At 38.7% G+C, this 18705-nt stretch overlaps 1 protein-coding gene across 1 annotated transcript; it reads right to left on the minus strand.

Annotated features, from left to right (window-relative positions):
- Window positions 1–8301: 8301 nt before the first annotated feature.
- Window positions 8302–13308, minus strand: LOC134867699 (uncharacterized). Its single transcript, XM_063888471.1, has 5 exons — window positions 11847–13308; window positions 10618–11579; window positions 10275–10436; window positions 10090–10179; window positions 8302–9342 (listed from the first exon to the last, which is right to left on the minus strand). The coding sequence occupies exons 2-5, from the start codon at window positions 11560–11562 to the stop codon at window positions 9013–9015; spliced, it is 1527 nt and encodes a 508-aa protein (XP_063744541.1). The 5' UTR covers window positions 11563–11579; window positions 11847–13308; the 3' UTR covers window positions 8302–9012.
- Between the last annotated feature and the right edge of the window lie 5397 nt (window positions 13309–18705).

Here is an 18705-nt window from a genome sequence, read left to right on the forward strand (position 1 = left end):
TTAAGGGATTGGCTCAAAATTAAAAGCCTACAGAAAATGGTAATCAAACACTGTTTTCCCCCCAGTGTTTTAGCATTTATTTCACTTTTGTTTAGGTTTTTGGGCTTGCATTTTAATGTTTTGCTTCATTCTCAATACCTTCACAGCACTGTTTTTGAGCTGATCACATGACAAATGAACGTTAATGTTGCTCTGTATTAGTTATTTAAATGAGAAACTCTTCATCGTCATAATCAGAATGCTCTATTCAAGGTGGAACTTAGGCTGGGAAATGGCTTCCTAGGCACAGGAAAAAGACAGGAGGCCTTCTACAACACAAGTTCCTCTGAAAGTGAAAAGCTTAATAGACAATATGAATTAAAAGAAAAGATTGCTTGGTTAATAGAAGAGAAATGTCACTACTCAAAGAAAGATGAGTTAGGGGAAATGTCACTATGTGTGGCCATTAGTGTGCCAAGTGTAGTCTGTAAATCAAACAGCACAAAGCCTTTTGTCAAATATATGACAGCCCTGTATGAGCAGGTCAAACCAAGGACACACATGTTTGTTTAAATTGACTTTCTCATGGTCGTCCATCCCTCATCTGCTCCCTAATGCAAGTGCATCACCAATGCCTTTCAGCCGAGGCGGCCAGGGGCTTCAGCTGTACAAATAAAGGGAAGCAGGCCCCATGCTGGGATAATGTGTTTGAGTTGCTGTGTTTGTGGTCTGACACCTGTATGGAGCGAGATAAGGGTCAGAAAAAGGAGAGCTCAGGGTTTGATCACGTGACCTGTGCTTGTATCCTTAACACATGTGTTTCACGAAGGAAATGATGTAGCACCAATGATGAAAGGTTAAATAAAATAACTCAAACATTAAACAGCCTTTTGAGGGCAAGCCAGCCACGGTTTATCTGTAAAACAATAAGCCGACTGGCAGCATTTGCCTTTGAAAATAAATCATTCCTCCTAGCCATGGAGATAAAGCTAAATTGCAAATTAGTAGCTGCACACAAATGATTGTGCGTACGTGCAGCCGCGGCTCAAAATGGGATAATATGAGACTGAGGCAAGGTTTCAAATGTCAGTTTAATTGAAGCATATAATATTGTTAGGGGTTGTGCTGAGAGTTCAGGGAGATGAGGCTATCTATAGCAATATGGCCGTGTAGAAGATATGATAAGAATAAATCCTCTGTTAACATGACTTTACCCTTTTGTACAGTAGAGAATTGACCTTTTGATGTGCCGTCAGAGGCCACAAGGCATATCTGTTGTTACCTTCCAGAGCAGTAATATCAATCTGTGGAACTGGTGCATGGTCTGCTTCTGTTTATCCTCTTGTAGATTGCAGTCTGATGAGTCACACAGAATATACTGTACCGGTATATTCTTTTGTGAATCATGCCGGCATGAAGGCACTACAACCTGTTTAATGTTCTCTATCTGTGCACCTCATGATGATTTATGTTTCATTTCCGCAACTGACGCAGGGTATCCCTACAGATATTTCAAAGCATGTGAGAATAAGATACGTCCAAAGGTTTGTAAGTACTTGAAGACAGTGGAAAACACGGAAAAAGGAATTCATAGCTATATAAAAGTTAGTAAGTGCAACTATACAAATACCTATAAAGATGGCTGACTCAAAAGTCCTGAGTCTGTACTGGTGTCTGCTCTGTATGTTGTTACTGTTGTGTTGTTGAATGTGTGGCTGCTTGCCATGTAAGGCCACAATGCTGTCAAATGTAATTTCTCCTTGGGGGACAATGGTGTCTTAGGTCTACACAAGCCTGAACGAGCATGGACACATTTTTCAACATGCAGAGCGGTCTAATAGACTTCCAAAACGGTTATCGTTGAAATTCAACCATATGTAATTAGCACGGTTTTGGAAAATATCATGGTTTGGGATAACGCTGGTAAATTAGTTAGAGAACTTAACTAAATAGGCCTAAGTTACTTAGTTATAAATCAATGTTGATCTTTGGTTTGACACAGGACACAAATAGATGTCTCCTGGGTAAAAGTCTTGTTTGTTTTATCTGTTCATCCACTATTCCCTTTGTGGTATGTGTTGCTCTGACCTGATTTCCTCCTTTACTCCCATTTAATCACTATAGCCACCAGAGGCAGTAGTACTCCTTCAAAATTAGGTATGTCAAGCGCAATAGTTTAATGCATACTGCATATTTCATGTAAATGTACTCATTATGTTAAGTAAATACTTGCAGTTGTTAAGCACATGTAGAACTCATCCTATGCATGTAGATCAATCAGCGGATATTGTTTTGGGAGGTAAACCAACTACCCGGTACTAACACTTTTATGCGTTATTTAAATCATTAGGGTCTAAAAGTTGTAAAATGCACTAAAAGCCAAATACAGAGTTATTTTCAACTTCAGAACTTTATTCAGTTCTCTTTATACATCCATGATGTAGATTAATACAAATATTACTACGCATTCAGAGAACTGCAAACGGTCTTTAGCTTTGCTCAAAAATGACGTGATGGTCATAAGTAGAATCCCAGGCCTTATCTTGAAACAAGAGGTCCCCTAAATAAAGGTTCGCTTATATGCAAAATGCACTTTTTGATGTCTTTTATACATAAACATGTGTCCCCGGTGTGTAGGTAGACTCAAAGTGTCAGAAAATACAACCCTCTCTCTTTTCCTCCTTACCCACAAATAGAGGTGTATTAGGCGTGGCTACAATGAGTGATCTGTTTGGTATTTTGAGCAAAACACTTCACAGACAAGTTTTGTATAGAGATTGCCCTACAATATATTGTTCAAATATAGCATAATAGGAGACCTTTAAAGACACTAAATGTACTTGATATAATCTCTGTAGGGATTGATTGTTTTCAAAAGGGTTTACTTGTATTTGTACTCCCTCTCCCAAACATTTAGTTCCCCGGAGACGAGAGGCGATATGAGTTATTGGCCTGGCTACACTGCTCATTTCACAATCTGACTGCCCTCTCCTGTCTGGTATCATCACTGAAAGACTTGGTGGAGAAATGGTTGTTGTTATGCAACTCCAATGTGAGCTAATGGTCCATGATCATAAACCATGTCAGCCTCCCAATGATGTCATTCAACCCTACAACACTTTTCCTCAATGTAGTTCAGTTCCAGTTAATTCACAAATGGATACAATAATATAAGTACAATCAAATAACATAAAGGACATTTGTGAAATTGGACAACCTGATTATCTATCTAAAGACAATGGGAATGCAGACAAGCACAATCTGCCCTGTATTGCAAAAAAACAATTTGGGGTGAAATGACACACTTTTATATGGGAAGAGAGGTGCCATACAATACAATCTCTACACAGAATATGCTGACTTTACTTTTGGAAATTTTGCAATACTGGATTATTCAATAGCCTCTGTCTCCCAACTCCCCATGACTTTGCCTTCTCACAGACTGAACAATACCACTGTTATCTCCAGACAGCAGGGGTCTGCTTGATGGGATAAGGAAAAGGGAAAAAAATGACAAAATATGAGTCAAAGCAAACCTTAAGTTTAAGCATTAAGCATTTTTTCTGCCCTTTGGCTCTTTTTGTTTCACTGCCAGAGCCAAGTTTATTTTAGAAAAGACTCAACTGTCTCGCAGAGACCCCTGTGGATTTGGGATATAATGCAGCAATGAATAGGTATTTTGCCTTGAACAGAACACTGGAAGTCTTTGCACATCCAGTGTTTACATTACATTCACGTGCTGTTAATCTGCCATTCACATGCACAATTGTAGTTGTAGTTGATAAAAGCTTTAGGCAAGTTTAAAATGTGATTAACCAAAAACCCAATAAATGAACGCTAAAGACAGTTTTACATCACTTGGAGTCTTGTAAGGCCATGTCAGCAGCCGTACAGCAGCAATTAGCGTCTTCATTACCAAAGTATTTCATACATTTTTTTATGCTAACATTCTGGCTAATAAGCTAACTAAAAGCCCATTTGGGAATAACCAGGACATTGGAGGAAAGTGTTCACAGACCCTGGCTGGAGGCCACAGGATGTCAATGTTACAGAAATGGTCAGAAACAGCCGCCTTAATACATCGCTGATGTGGAGGAGGGATGTCCGCAGTTCTAATGGAGTATGTTGTTCCTTCGCAAGATTCTATGATAGCTACGTTAGCTAACCAGGATCGATCAGCTTCCAGGCCCCCACAATAAAATGTCCTATTTAGCATTCATGTCAGAGCGGGCTTGATGTATGGCTGATCATGCATTTATGTGAATCCTATTATGTTTATTGATCTGTTGGTCCCCCATTTGATGTAAGAGATTGATCATGCAGATCCACTTAACAAGGTAGCTTGTTATCCTGCATGTACCAAATGATGGCAAAGATCTGTTGATCTAAAGACGCTGATTGTCCTACAATGAAGTCTTAACTCTTCAAGCAAAGAACACTCACCCTGCAAGGTTTTCCTTTGAAATACACTGCATATAATCCTCTGAAATGCTCATTAATCTTCAGGACCATGTTCATGGTTTAACAGAAATGTGATTAACATATTGCACATTTTAGACACATAAGACCATACCTGCCAATGAAGGCTGCAAAGCTCTTCTTCCATGCAATGCTCCTCTCTCACTTTTCTTACTGCTTAACTAGCTTGTCGCAAGCAAATAAAACAACTTTGCAACCAATTGAATCTCTCTATAAGCAAGCACTAAAAGCAATGGACCGTAAGGCAAACAGTTTCCACCATTGTCTTATAGTGAAAAAGCACAATGTGTTTAACTTTGAAAACTTTACACATCTCTCTGATGCCTGTCTCATCTTTAAGGTACTTAATGGGCTTGCTCCACCCCCACTGCACCAATTCATAAAACAGAAGGATAGTGTCAATAGAGTAACCAGATCAACCGCCAGAGGGGACTGCATAGTGCAGTACAGACAAAGCAAGTTTGGACACACAGCCTTCTCAATTAGAGCCACCAATTATTGGAGTGGTCTGCCCAATGAATTAAGGGAGTGTAACAGCCTTACACCTTTCAAAAGCAAACTCACATTTTGGATTAGGGAACATCATATCTGTAACCACATACCAAATGCTTAAAGCCATGTAAAGTTGTTCTTCTCTTTCCCTCCTTTCTTTATTCATACTGTAACCTACTGTATGCTGTCATTTTTATGTGGAGAGTGTAGTGAGAGGCGTGCATTGTCCGTGTCTGTTTGAGGTTGTGTTCATGTCTTTTTAATTATGATTTTATTTGTTATCAGTTTATGTATTTTTATATCTTAGGGTGCCTTTTAAGATCTGGCTAGGGACAATAGATGGAAATTAGCATAGCAGCTAACTCTGGCTTATTTACAGCAATTTGTCTGTTAATCAATGAGCACTGTCCCTACCAACTAAATAAATACAAACATGTTACTATCCTCACTGACACTGTCAGCATAACATGTAAAAACTCACAGGAAGGGGTATATCCAGATATTGGTACATCACCTATGTATACAAACCTAAGAAATTTGAGCTTTATTTTTATTGTAGCTGGTAATCTGTAATTAAACCTTACACACAAAACATTTCTTCAAATTTACCAATATTGTAGTTTTCCCTAAACTCTCTAACCTTCACTTCATGAAGCAAAAAGAAAAGGTTTAAAAGGTGATAAATATTCATATTTTTACTGTGTTGCACTCTCAATACTGTTGGAATTGAGTTGCATGCAATATTTTTCCCTATTGAAATCAGCTGCAGCAAATGTAGAGCAAAAAAGGAATTGTCATCTAGGGAGATTTTTTTTTCACATTTGATAGATTTAGGATTAGAATAACAATGTTTGTTCAGGCCCAGGTTTGGGGTTAGTTAAGGTAGCTGTATCCCTGAAAGCTTTGATGGATTCCTGGAAACAAAGGGAGTCTGATTTCTTGGAAGTAGGAAGCACCGTATAACAGTTTGGCAAACACATACAATGCCATGCAGACTTCCCATGTCTCTTTGATTAATATCAATACAGTATTTTGGTACAGCCCTCTACTCAACGTGTTGCTCGAGTTTGTGACAAATAATCTTTAACCCAGAATACTGTTCTTTGGGATCCACCGTGCAAATACGTGGCTATGCAGTGAGCTAAACACTCTCCCAAAAAGTGACCAAGACAGGAGCTTACATTTGTTTTTTTATAGGAAACAAAAAAACAAATGTATGAATACCAAGCAACAACATCATGGCATGCACTTCTCCCCAAAAATGTATTAAATGCACTGAAACAACCAATAAAGGAATAATAATTACCTCTGTTACAATCATGCACATGGCTTCACAACATATGGTAAATACAAGTCAAATTTGTCATGTAATACAAAAAAAAAAGGTATGCAAAATGTATCTCTAAACAAAATGACTCACAGATTATGCTGTTTCAAGGACGAAAACAAGTGGATTGGGTAGACTGAGGCAGGAGCCTACTCATAGAAAATGGCGAACGGAGGCTGAACACAAACTTTTTAACTTGGAAAACACACTTGCCTGCCCCTAGAGGCCACTAAGGCTAAAGCAGTTAAAAGGAGAAAGAAAAGTATCTGTGATTGCAAGACGCTCAAATCACAATGGAAACCAGGGGACAATAAAAAGTGACGCACACAGCTGGGACCGGAGTGCTTGTTGACATCTGGGGTTAGCTAACCTACCTAACCTAATAATATCAGAAGGCATCTTCCAATCAAATTGTTAAAATAGGCTGATAAAACCTACATTTTTAGGTAACTTTCCAACAACAGTGACCATTGGCTGGACGCTAACAAGCGCTCCAACATAAGCTTTGTGTTGTGTGCATTTCGTTTATGCAACAATTTTAGTAAACGTGTGTTTATGTGTTGTCAATTTGGTGAAGATTGGCACTGTGTTTTAAATATTTGCATCGGTTCTGAAGTTTGCAGTGCCTTTATTCTAATGGAAATATTAAGGGCCACCATACATAAAAGTCACTGATGTTCAAGAACAGCAGAATACCACATCATTGCAACACTACCAATGCATCTCTTGAATGAATCTCACACAGAGGACTTTTTTGGTTTGCATACTTTCATCTGAATTTCCCAGAAGGGTTCATGAACCCTTAAAATGAGTGATGCATGTTTCATTCCACATATAAAAACAAGATACTTTTGCATACATCATTGAGGACTGTGATGCATATAAACGTATCTAATCTCTGGCAAACATCTTGTAAGCCTCGTTTAATTATGTGCTTTAATATTGTGCAGGGTACTCAGAGTGTGCAGTGTGTAATATGCCACTCCATCACAGCCCTAAGGCCTCACAGGAAGAGACATGACAAAGGTTCAACCAACACATGCGAGCAGGTCATCAGTTTTCCTGGTAACTTTGAGACATTTACTTTTTTCTGTTTATTCCCTCTCCATATTCAGAAAATGGTTTATTGCAGGGTCCAAACTATAGCATACTCAGCATTTGTACTACCTATTGTTGATACATGAAAACATTTTAATCACAAATCATTCTTTAAGAGCTGATACTAAGTGGTTGAAACAAATTGTTTTTAAAAATATATCTGAATCATAAACGGTGTTGCCATTTTACGGATAGTATGATAATCAGGTAAGTAAGCCAGATAGTTTTGTTATTCCCTTCCGCACTAACTCCTCCTCCGTCTGAGAATTTTTCTTGGTAACATCTGGATATCATTTCATGGAGCTTGGTTTTTAGCCAGGACTGCTGCCCCATTTGTACAATAGTAGGAAGGCAAAATTCCCTATAATAAATATGTGTAATTTCAATTTTTTTAAAGGCATGGTTAGAAATGTAGAGTCATACTGTATTATTATTGATTTGATCCAAGAACATTGATAATTATTAAAATACCATTTATTATAAACTTTAACTGAAAAAGTTAAATTTAACATGCCATACCCAATGTATGTCTCTGTAATGTACAGAGGGTGGACTTGCAGACAGACAAGACAGACAGACAGAGGGTGGACTTGCAGACAGACAAGACAGACAGACAGAGGGTGGACTTGCAGACAGACAAGACAGACAGACAGAGGGTGGACTTGCAGACAGACAAGACAGACAGACAGAGGGTGGACTTGCAGACAGACAGACAGAGGGTGGACTTGCAGACAGACAAGACAGACAGACAGAGGGTGGACTTGCAGACAGACAAGACAGACAGACAGAGGGTGGACTTGCAGGCAGACAAGACAGACAGACAGAGGGTGGACTTGCAGACAGACAAGACAGACAGACAGAGGGTGGACAGACAGACAGACAGACAGACAGAGGGTGGACTGACAGAGGGTGGACTGACAGACAGACAGACAGAGGGTGGACTTGCAGACAGACAGCGAGACAGAGGGTGGACTCGTAGAAAGAAAGAAGGTGAGGTGGGGTTGAACAATGAGGTATGTGAGATAGTAAACAGATAATCATAAAATCTCGACATGAATATGAACAATGTGGAACATTGATACATCTTAAACATGTCTTGGCATCAAAACAGGCCTCACTGAGGTTGACAACCGAGAGTGCTGGGGAAAGGGGGACAGATGGGCAGGTGTCATAAGAGGCAAAAAGTGAGATAACCGGTCCATATCGTCATATGAACAAAAACAATGGTGTACATTATAAATACTTACTTACTTATCCTCACTTAAATTTGTGTTAATTGAACACAATTTTAAAACTGTCAATGAGAGAATAAGTATGGCAAAGTTGTACAGAGGAAAAATGTGGTATACGCAGAGCTTTACAAAACATCAACATCCACGTCTAAAAGATTCTTTAACCACAATTCGAAACAAGTTTGTTTTCATTATACCTCAAAATGTTTTGCACATTTGAACTATTTTAGATTTTTCAACAATTTCAGATTTTTCAACTTCACAAGTGACACATTTGTCACGCATACCTGACTTGTGCTGAACAAACTAAGCCGATGAAAACCTGTATGCTAGTGTAAAGAACAAGGCAAGCTTCCCAAATAACTGCTGCCTCCTAGTAGTTGCTTGACGAGTGCATTTCTTTGTTTACATGCGATATCTAAGCAGTTTATTTCTGAGTCCATGGATTCTGGCTGAACATTGGTCCGGTTTAATGTTCATGACAACCCTCTGCAGGAACTCAAAAGAATACTTCATATTACGTGGGTACTCAAGGTTTAGGCAGTAGATTGCACCCAGTAACATGGCAAAGCCTGTGGACACATCTCGGAGGTCATGTAGGATGATCTTCTCCTCTACTACCAGAGCCACGTTGAAAACATCCAATGGAAATGCATCATGCAGAGGGCCTTCGTGTCCAATCAACAGTCCAACTTGCATCCCGCTCATTAGCACGTCAAGGGTTTCACCATGAGCCTGAAAACATAAAGACAAAAACACACATCTTAACTGACTGACTTAAACATCACTGCTAGGCTAATAGAGAAAGGCTACAAATGTCTTTGACATTAATTGAGTGAGTGTTGTCATTGCCTTTCTGAATGTTCATTGTTAAGCCCAAATAATAAAACAAACCAACAGTAATTTTGGCCACTAGGAGGAGCTAAACTGAGAGAAAATGTACTGAATGTTCTCTATTTCTCAAAAATGTAGTATATTCTGATTTTAAGTATGAATAAGAATTCAATGTTATATACATTGCATTTGAAATGAAAGAATGATTATAATAGACTATGCATCATACAGCTACATGCACATGGACAGAAACTCCGGGACACACCTCTTAACTAGCATATAACATGTGGTCCAAAAAAATAAATCTAGGATGTAGCCTACTACTTTATCATCTCAGCAAACCCTTCTCTGATATACTATACTATATATAGTATATACTATACTAAGCTATTTTAAAAAGTAGCCTAATGTGATAAGTTAACATTACATTATTTAAAAACAATATAAGTCTGGATATTTTATTACATATTGGTTAAGTTACTGCATTTTAGGTTTCATTACATTTTCAATTTAAATTAAGGGCACATTTCATTAATTTTTCACTCATTTACTATTTTATTTGTAAAAAATTACCCCTTACGACTTATGAAAATAAAAAATGTTAAAACAAAACAATGTAATATAAAATGTGTAAATACGGTGTCTTACATCACACATCCTGATTATGTCAGAGGAATCTTCTGCAAGGTAGCATGGAAGACCAAGTAGGACAGCTGTTCTTTTGTTTTGGTTCGTGTCCTACAAGAACAAGACAAGAGTTTGTGAATAAGATACCCAAGCCAGAATACTAATTTTAGTACATTAACAAGAAATGATTTCTGTGCAGTACATACCTCCTTTTGAAGACAACTGAGAACACTGCTCAGGCGCACCCTCCTGCCTGATGCAGCAGCTTCTCCGTACATCTGTAGAACATCTGGCACCAAGGCATCAAGTCCATCCAGGAATGACTCCAGCAGGTCTTTGGTGACGATTCTACTGAACTCAGCACTGAGCTGAAACCAATAATATTACAGCAGAGAAAAGGGCAATGAGTGAGGGAAAATAAGAGCAGCATAGAGCTCTAAGGGACACAAGGGAAACACAAATATGATTGCAACATATAGTGCATAGTTTGACTACCTAAAACAACAAAATATAGGATTTCTATGCTGTACTCAGTTGGCAAAGAATTACCTGTCTCTCACTAAACAATGCAGGCCATCTGTCCTTGACTGCAGCAATGAGTGGCTCGTCACCAATGATCTCTTGTCTTCGCTGGGAGAATGTTGCAGTCATCAATTCATCGAGCAGGTGCAAATCTGGCTCTCTCTTCTGCACTTCCAAAAGCATGGTCTCACGATCCTTCTCTGATTTAACAGTAGTTTGTCCATCAGGTGGCTCTGGTAAGTAGTGGATCTCTCCCTTTTTTGCCTTCTTGACTGGCTTGGTGTTTCCCTGTCTTTTTCTTTTATTTACAAGAACTTCAGGGCATCCAGCTGCCATCATCCTCTGACGGTAATTGCCCATCTTGAATATCAGGCTGAATCTCCAGCAGTACCATCCTTTACCTGAACCCGGCTCCCTGAGACAAGGATGCTTTGCAACAAGAGCTTTGGCTACGCTTTCTAAATTGTCTTTACTTGGATAGCAAGTGATTCTGGTTATGCTATCAGCCAGTCTGTCCAGTATTTCACTCTTCACACTCTTTGAGATGACCGTCACAGCTCCATCCTTGGCATAGGCATCATTTGCTACCCTCAGCTGAAACTCAACGTCATGGGAGAAATCTGAAATAACAAAGGGATCAGGCCATTCTGAAGAATCACCACTACTAGGGGGCTCGGGGCTTGCACTATTCTGGGAACTAAGGCTTGCAGTATCTAATGTCGAGTCAGAAACTGGTTCAGAAAACGTGAACAGAACTTTCAGTGTGGCTCGTTCAGTTGGTAGGTCCTTGATGTCTGTCAAATTGCAGAGCTCATTCCCAAAGTCTGGATCTTCAAACTGTAAAAGGAACTTCCCACGGAGGCCCAGAGTGTTGCCCAGAACTACACATAGCTCATCAACTGATGGGGGAACCTCCTGTAGGGTGACACGTCTTATTTCCTGAGGTGAGACGATGACTCTGAGAAGCATCATTGATGAGATACCAAGAACTGAAACACAGTGAACAAACAAGAAAACGCTTCATTAAACAGTAAATAACATAAATCTAAAAGAAGCTGTGAATGGAGTTACAACAGCAGAGAGATTACAACAGATAGGGAGGGTGAATTCAGAGATCAGGTAGCCATTTCTACACTACATCGTTATATAGCAAATAGTGTCGTCTAACCTTTAAAGTGCAGTTTATATCCCGTTATGTGGTCCAAAGATTAAGAGTTTGTTTAAATTTATGACAAACCAACCCAATCAAATATTACCTTAATGTAACATGAATGTCCTTGGAGTGACGAGCAGCTTTTCTTCAACAGGGTATGCAGCAAGGGGAATGTAGTCATTCAGACGGTCCGGATCAATGACCACAATTGTTGCAGGATCTCTTCTGGCAAGCTGGTAACACCTGAAATGCTCTTGGAAGGTCGCTGTGAATAGTTCAGTAATGAATGATATGTAACCATCCACTACACAGATCTCCAATACTCTCCCAAAATCTGGCAGTCCACACGTCTGTCCAACTGAGAGTACCATGCCTTTAGAATATTTTGTCCCATTCAAGTAAGCAATGGAGGTGAGTGAAACAGAGTCCAGACCTTCAAACTTATTCCATACAGCCTCTCTGATTGCAGCATCTAGGATGCCCACAGACACAACTGATACTCGTCCAGTCTCAATGCTTGGCTTGAAAATAGTTGGCATCTCCAAGTAATATGACAACATCAGTTGATGTCTTGTGGCCAACGTGTGCAGAATATTTTTGAAATTGCCAGTATTGTGAACCATTCTTTTAAAAAAAGAATGTTTTGCCTCAAATCGTATTGTCCAGAACTCAATTAATGGTCCAAATTTCTGAATCAGAACAGGATAATGTTCAAGATAATGATGTTTAGGGCGTAATTTAGTACCAGGAAATAATTCTAAGAGCAACTGTCTGTGGTCAGAAATTTTGGCTTGTAGGTAGCACAGGGTTTCTGTTGTGAAAGAGGGGCTTGATAACACCTCCACAATGTCTTTCAGTTCAAGGATCACAGACCAAGTCTTTTCACTCTCTGGAACATGATGGCCAATCAACAGTGGAAGAAATCTCAGAAGTGCCCAGTTCTCGTGTCCGTTGCCACCAATTGTTCTTTTTTTTGAAAAGTTTGTTGGTATTGTCTGAGGCCTGTTAGTTTTGTCAGAAAACTGAAAAGGAAATGATGCTATTCTATCATTAAGATCATTCAATGTGAAATACTTTTTAGCAATAAGATCTGAAAGACATATGCATAGTTCCACAGGTACAATTCCCTCCAATAAATCGTGCAGAAAATCAGGTGGAAAACCTTTTACAGGATGAAAGTGGGCAAGTCTGCTTAAAGGACAGTCTCTCTTCAAACCATGAACACACGAGGCATTAGTTGTGTTAAGCACATTAATGGCTTCATCAAACAGTTCTGGTGTTCTCAAAGTAAATGCCCCACTTCTGACATCATGATGCTGAATATCTTTAAGGTTAGCCAAACAAAATCTGCAAAATTTCTCCACGTTGAAAGACTCTTGGTATCCAGCAAGGGAGTGTGCACCTAAGTTATCGGCAGACACATACAAAACAGTACCTTTGACACAAGACCCAAGTCTTTTCACAAATACACCAGTCGTCTCTAAATGCTGAAGGTCTCTAATCAGAGGCTCCAAAACTTTGCTGTAACCATATTGTTTTATATGTACAGTTTTGCACAATGCAGCTAGATAAATTCATGATAATGTTGATCTAAGTCTTATGGGTAAGTTAGCTATCACCCAATATATACCACACAACTTATGTTTCTTTCTTGAAGTTCCCAATGGATTACAGATTTCAAAATCATCAATGTATAAGCCAAGAGCTATGCCTAATTCTTCAGCAAAAAGTTTGTTTTCTTTAAAGTATTCACCATCTTGAAATGAGCAGTAATGACCTTCCTGTCCATTGGATCTCTGTAATTTCTCTAGAATCTCACTTCTTTCCAACAACTTACTTAACAAATCTAAAATAGGAACATAAACAAATGAATGATTTTTTTCTTGTGGATTTAGCACATATTCAACCGGTTCAATCACTGTAAAAATCTTTCTGTAAAATGACTGCCTTTTACGTTCTGTGCCCAAAGGCCCTGCTCTTGAAAGAAATTTGAGTGGGTTCAACGATTGTATTTCATCAGACAATGATGTTACAACAGAGGCATCAGCTGCACAGTTATTTTCCTCCAAAACTTTCTCTATAATTGTTTTAATATTTTTATAAGCAAAGTCTCCAATGTCAAATAACTCATCAATTACTTCCTGTACTGCAGAATTTGAAACATGCAGAATTGTTTGCATACGGATAAATAAAGATGCCAACTGACGTTTAATTGCCTCTCCATTTTCAAGAGGAGGTACACCCTCGGGTACTGAATCATATGAAGTTGATGCCTCAGTCCCAGAAACAGAATCCTCTTCTAGCACTGCATTTGTAAGTGCATGGTGTACAAAAAGCTCTGGTCTTAAACTGTTTAAGGTGGACAACCTATGATAGCGACTTCTATGAGAAGTAAATGTTGACAGTACATTGGACTTGAAAGAGCAACCTGCAAACGGACATTTAACTGTTTCCCTGTTCCTCAAATGAGTCTTCAGATGGGCACAATATTTGATAATGTTACTAGGCTCTGAGAATGTACACAAATCACAGCATAACTTGGTCACAATTTTATGACCTTTTGAATGTTCTTTCAAGTGGTTTTTAAGTTCAGTTTGGGTTTGAAATGTGTTCAAACAGTCTTGATAAATGCAGACAAGGCCTGAACACCTCCGGTGATGTCCATGATGCTCTTTATAATGCTGTATTATTTTTCCTTGGCCACTGGAGGAAAAGGCACAAAACTTACATTTCCACATGAACTGGACGTGCTTGAATTCTGTGAACAGAAAAATTAAAAATGAAATTAACATAACATTTATTTAGACAATTAGTGGTTAAGAACAGTTATCTATTAACTACAAAAAAACAACAACAACTATAAACCAATATTCTATGTTATTTTCAATTACATTTAGTTTATTGGATTACGTTTAGCTAACACTTATGCAGTATGATTCAACAACCCTGCAAGAATTACAACCTTTATGGTGTTTAAAATATTCAGTTTGGGTTTGTTATAAGTAGTGTTGCTGTTAATTTTGAAGACTGTAAATTGTGATGTTGAATATTACATTATAAACTGAATAAAACAAAAACACAAATCAATATTATTTTTCAATTCATCAGTAGTGCCAACATGAGTTAAGTAGGCTCTAAAACCTCCAACCTGTTGATAATGATTAGTTAAGCATTTAATATCCTATCCTTCCTTTCCTACCTCTCTGACTAAACATTAAAATAAATATATTTTACAATCTGTTCAACTCAATGGTTTAAACTGGTAAACAGCCCTGTGCCATCACAGATCCTCTCCTCTGTCATCAGCCTACTCCTCTGTCAACCAAAGTAATAATTCAACAGTTCTCAGACACTTAACGTTAGTTAAAACTATATATTTTTTATCTATAAATGACGTTCATTTTCAGTTAATTCATCAAATTGCAAGCTGTCATGGGTAGATGTGTTCGAGCGACTTGAACTTGGTGGTAAACACCAAGGAAAATGATGGGATCGTTTATTTTCCCAAATGAAGGCCCATAAGGCAATAAAAATGAAAACAGCTTTAAACAGCTACCATTCTCCCTCTATAAACTAGAAAACCTTTAAGCACGTAAACAGTGTACTATTGCTCCTATTTTGGCATAGCCAAAATATATAAAAACAGCAATAAAAATAATTACGACAACACAGGGTCACTTCCGGTTTACCCGGAAGTCGTGACGTGAATTTAAACCGCGTTGACGCGGCACGCAACCCCAAATACAAACACCAGACGAGGCTGGTGAGACGAACATTTACGCTGTGTTAACATGTAACTAAACTAAATAAACGGACATGGAATTTAACAACGACATACTTGTTTGAGTGGTTATTGCAAAAGAACAGGTGACGTTAATGGTAAATGGTATTAAACAGAAAGTTGTAATGCTGGTACTTGCAAGATTATAATAAACTGCCGTAGCGGGTATGATAAATGACATGGTTGATAAACGATTTGAAAACAGTATGAAGATAACGGAACACATAGACAAACACACAGGCAACATTTACACTCAGTCTCTTAATAATGTCCTGGGTAGCGATACGCTACCGTGACGGTCTCCATCTGTCTGTGTAAAACATACCGGTAATAGGGGACCGAGGAAAACAGCGCATGCTGCTCATTATTAATTATCGGCATAATATCCATGTTAAAACAACTTTACTAAATGAATTGGAGTAACTAGTCAATATAAAATACAAAGAGTGAGCAAAGCACGAGCACGAAGTGACAGCAGCCCTAACACGCAGCCTCAACCGTTAGGTGGCTAACTAGCAAACTAGCTAACTCATGTCGGGCTCGAATAAAAACTAATGTTGCAGTCACATTTTCCAGGCTATTAAAAAAGCACAACCTACACATTTAACGTTATTACGTTACTACACATGAGGTTAATGTTAAAAGACTTAATTAGAGATAATTAAACTCACCTGCTGTTCCTCAGCCTCGTGTAAAAAAAATCTGCTTCGACACGTTCACCACTCGTCACTTCGGTCCCCGCGTCGTGTTACTCCGCCTCGGTTCTAGGCCGTTGTCAGGCATAGTCTCTTCCCGCGTGTCGAAGTAGTCCTTGATCATTTACTACAAAGTGTCTGTATTTCGATATGATATATGACTTATCTGCGGTGTTTAAATTATTCTGTTCATGCTTCAACCTTGCCATGAATTAAAGAAGACAATTAAACTCAAAAGTCCAAATATTAATTTTGTAGCTCCCATTGGCCCACTCCCGCCTTTTCCCCCACGCCCCGCCCCCCCATCTGATAACTTTGAAACCCAAGTTCAATCAACACATACTGATCTGATAACATTTTCAAATAGTCAACACAATTAATAACAGTAAGTTCTACTTTTTAAAACTCACGCAGATGAGTTCAAAATCCAAAACTTGTTAGAGCTCTTTGTGTTAAAGAGAGGAAGTAAGTGGACTTAACTAAACAGAGCTGTAATGTTTTACAGTGTACTTTCATCTGAATTTCCCAGAAGGGTTCATGAACCCTTAAAATGAGTGATGCATGTTTCATTCCACATATAAAAACAAGATACTTTTGCATACATCATTGAGGACTGTGATGCATATAAACGTATCTAATCTCTGGCAAACATCTTGTAAGCCTCGTTTAATTATGTGCTTTAATATTGTGCAGGGTACTCAGAGTGTGCAGTGTGTAATATGCCACTCCATCACAGCCCTAAGGCCTCACAGGAAGAGACATGACAAAGGTTCAACCAACACATGCGAGCAGGTCATCAGTTTTCCTGGTAACTTTGAGACATTTACTTTTTTCTGTTTATTCCCTCTCCATATTCAGAAAATGGTTTATTGCAGGGTCCAAACTATAGCATACTCAGCATTTGTACTACCTATTGTTGTAATATTACACAGCTGGGTTTTCCCTGTTCTACAACAACATGGCATCAAACTAACTTCAAGAGCTGATTAAGGCTGGAACCAAATTGTTTTGTAAAAAAGTAAAATAATAATCTGTAAATCATGACAACGTGTGTTGCCATATTTTACAGGATAGTCAGTGATAGTAATCAGTGTAATGTAATGGCCCTATATAGTTTTGTTTTCCCCCTTCCGACACAAACTTCCTCCTCTCCTGTCTGTGAGAATTTTTCTTGGGTAACATCTGGATATCATTTCATGGAGCTTGGTTTTTGCAGCCAGGACCTGCTGCCCCTTTCTGTAGCAATAGTGAGGAAGGGCAAATTCCCTATTGAAAGGTCAAATCCCCCAATGATGGTAACCATTTCAATTTTTTTAAAGGGCGGTGGTTAGAAATTAGGTCATACTGTATGTGTATTATTAAGTTGATGATCCGGCAAGAAATAGACCCTAATTATTAGAAAACCCTCTTTGTTTTTCACTTTGTTGTTGATAAAAGTTAAAGAAGCCATATCATGCTTCTTTTTTTTTTGGTGCATGTAAATGGTCTGCAAAGGCTAAAATCCCTGTGTTTCCTCCAGAGTGATTTTTAAGCTTTTATAAATGGTCGAGTGATAATGAAGTAGCTGTCAAGCAGTATTAGGCCAATTTGAGGTCTAATTACTGTAATTGTAAAAGCCTGTTCTACATCCTTCCTCTAGAGTATCTCTTGCCTTGCTAGCCAGTTAGCAGACAGCCGGCACCATGGCCACTTCCTTTCTATATTGACTCCATGCCTGGCTCCAGTCTCCTGACTAATGGTGGCTGCAACATACATTAACAATGCCATTTTGTTTACCCATCATCAACGTGGAGAATGTGCTGAAGCTAAGTCTGGTATGCTGACACTGTTCCCATCCCCACAACGTATAGCAATTTCCTTCTTTTTCCCTCGGTTTCCTGCATTCTCAGAGTGTGGGTTTTCAACCAATACCCCAACCCCCAACCCCATTTCCCACATTAAAAAAAACTGACACACCCAGAGACTCTCACTAACACACTCTCTCACCAAAGGAAGGTGAAAAAAGAATAACATGAAGAAATTGAACTTCCACTGTTTCTATTTCTATTGTTCTGTCTTGTTTTTCCTTTTGGCTGGCTGGTGACAAGCCTGGTCATTTATAATACATTACCCCGAGCACTCACACTGCCTTCTGCCCTGTCTTGAGAATGAACACACCAAGCACAATCTTTTACTGTCTAGCCCGAATAAGGATAGATTGCTGAGTTGAAATCCATGTCATGAACACCTTGAGAGAGTTTTCTGACCCTAACCCTAACCCCATTTTAAAGTATTTCACCAATACTCCAGTGCTGGTATACTCCAGTGTTGAACATTGACCAAAACATTCTGATCCAAACTCTAAACAGATACGACACTTAAACTAACCACTGTTTGCAACAGAATCATTCATTTTAATGTGAATTAGCATTTTCGGTTGATGATGATCAGACCGAGAACATTTACTGGTCCATAAAGTGTTGCTGGGCAATACAAATGTTATCTGA

This window comes from Eleginops maclovinus, chromosome 7 (genome assembly GCF_036324505.1).
Source record: "Eleginops maclovinus isolate JMC-PN-2008 ecotype Puerto Natales chromosome 7, JC_Emac_rtc_rv5, whole genome shotgun sequence".
NCBI classification, from domain to species: Eukaryota; Metazoa; Chordata; class Actinopteri; order Perciformes; family Eleginopidae; genus Eleginops; species Eleginops maclovinus.

What these genes read in the sequence shown, in the direction of transcription:
- LOC134867699 (XM_063888471.1), bottom strand. Translation starts at nt 11,562, where the DNA reads ATGATGCTTCTCAGAGTCATCGTCTCACCTCAGGAAATAAGACGTGTC. An exon ending in CATTGTTTAGTGAGAGACAG is followed by an intron (nt 10,437 to 10,617) that starts GTAATTCTTTGC and finishes TATTGGTTTCAG; the next exon opens with CTCAGTGCTGAGTTCAGTAG. An exon ending in ACATAATCAGGATGTGTGAT is followed by an intron (nt 9,343 to 10,089) that starts GTAAGACACCGT and finishes TTATGTTTTCAG; the next exon opens with GCTCATGGTGAAACCCTTGA.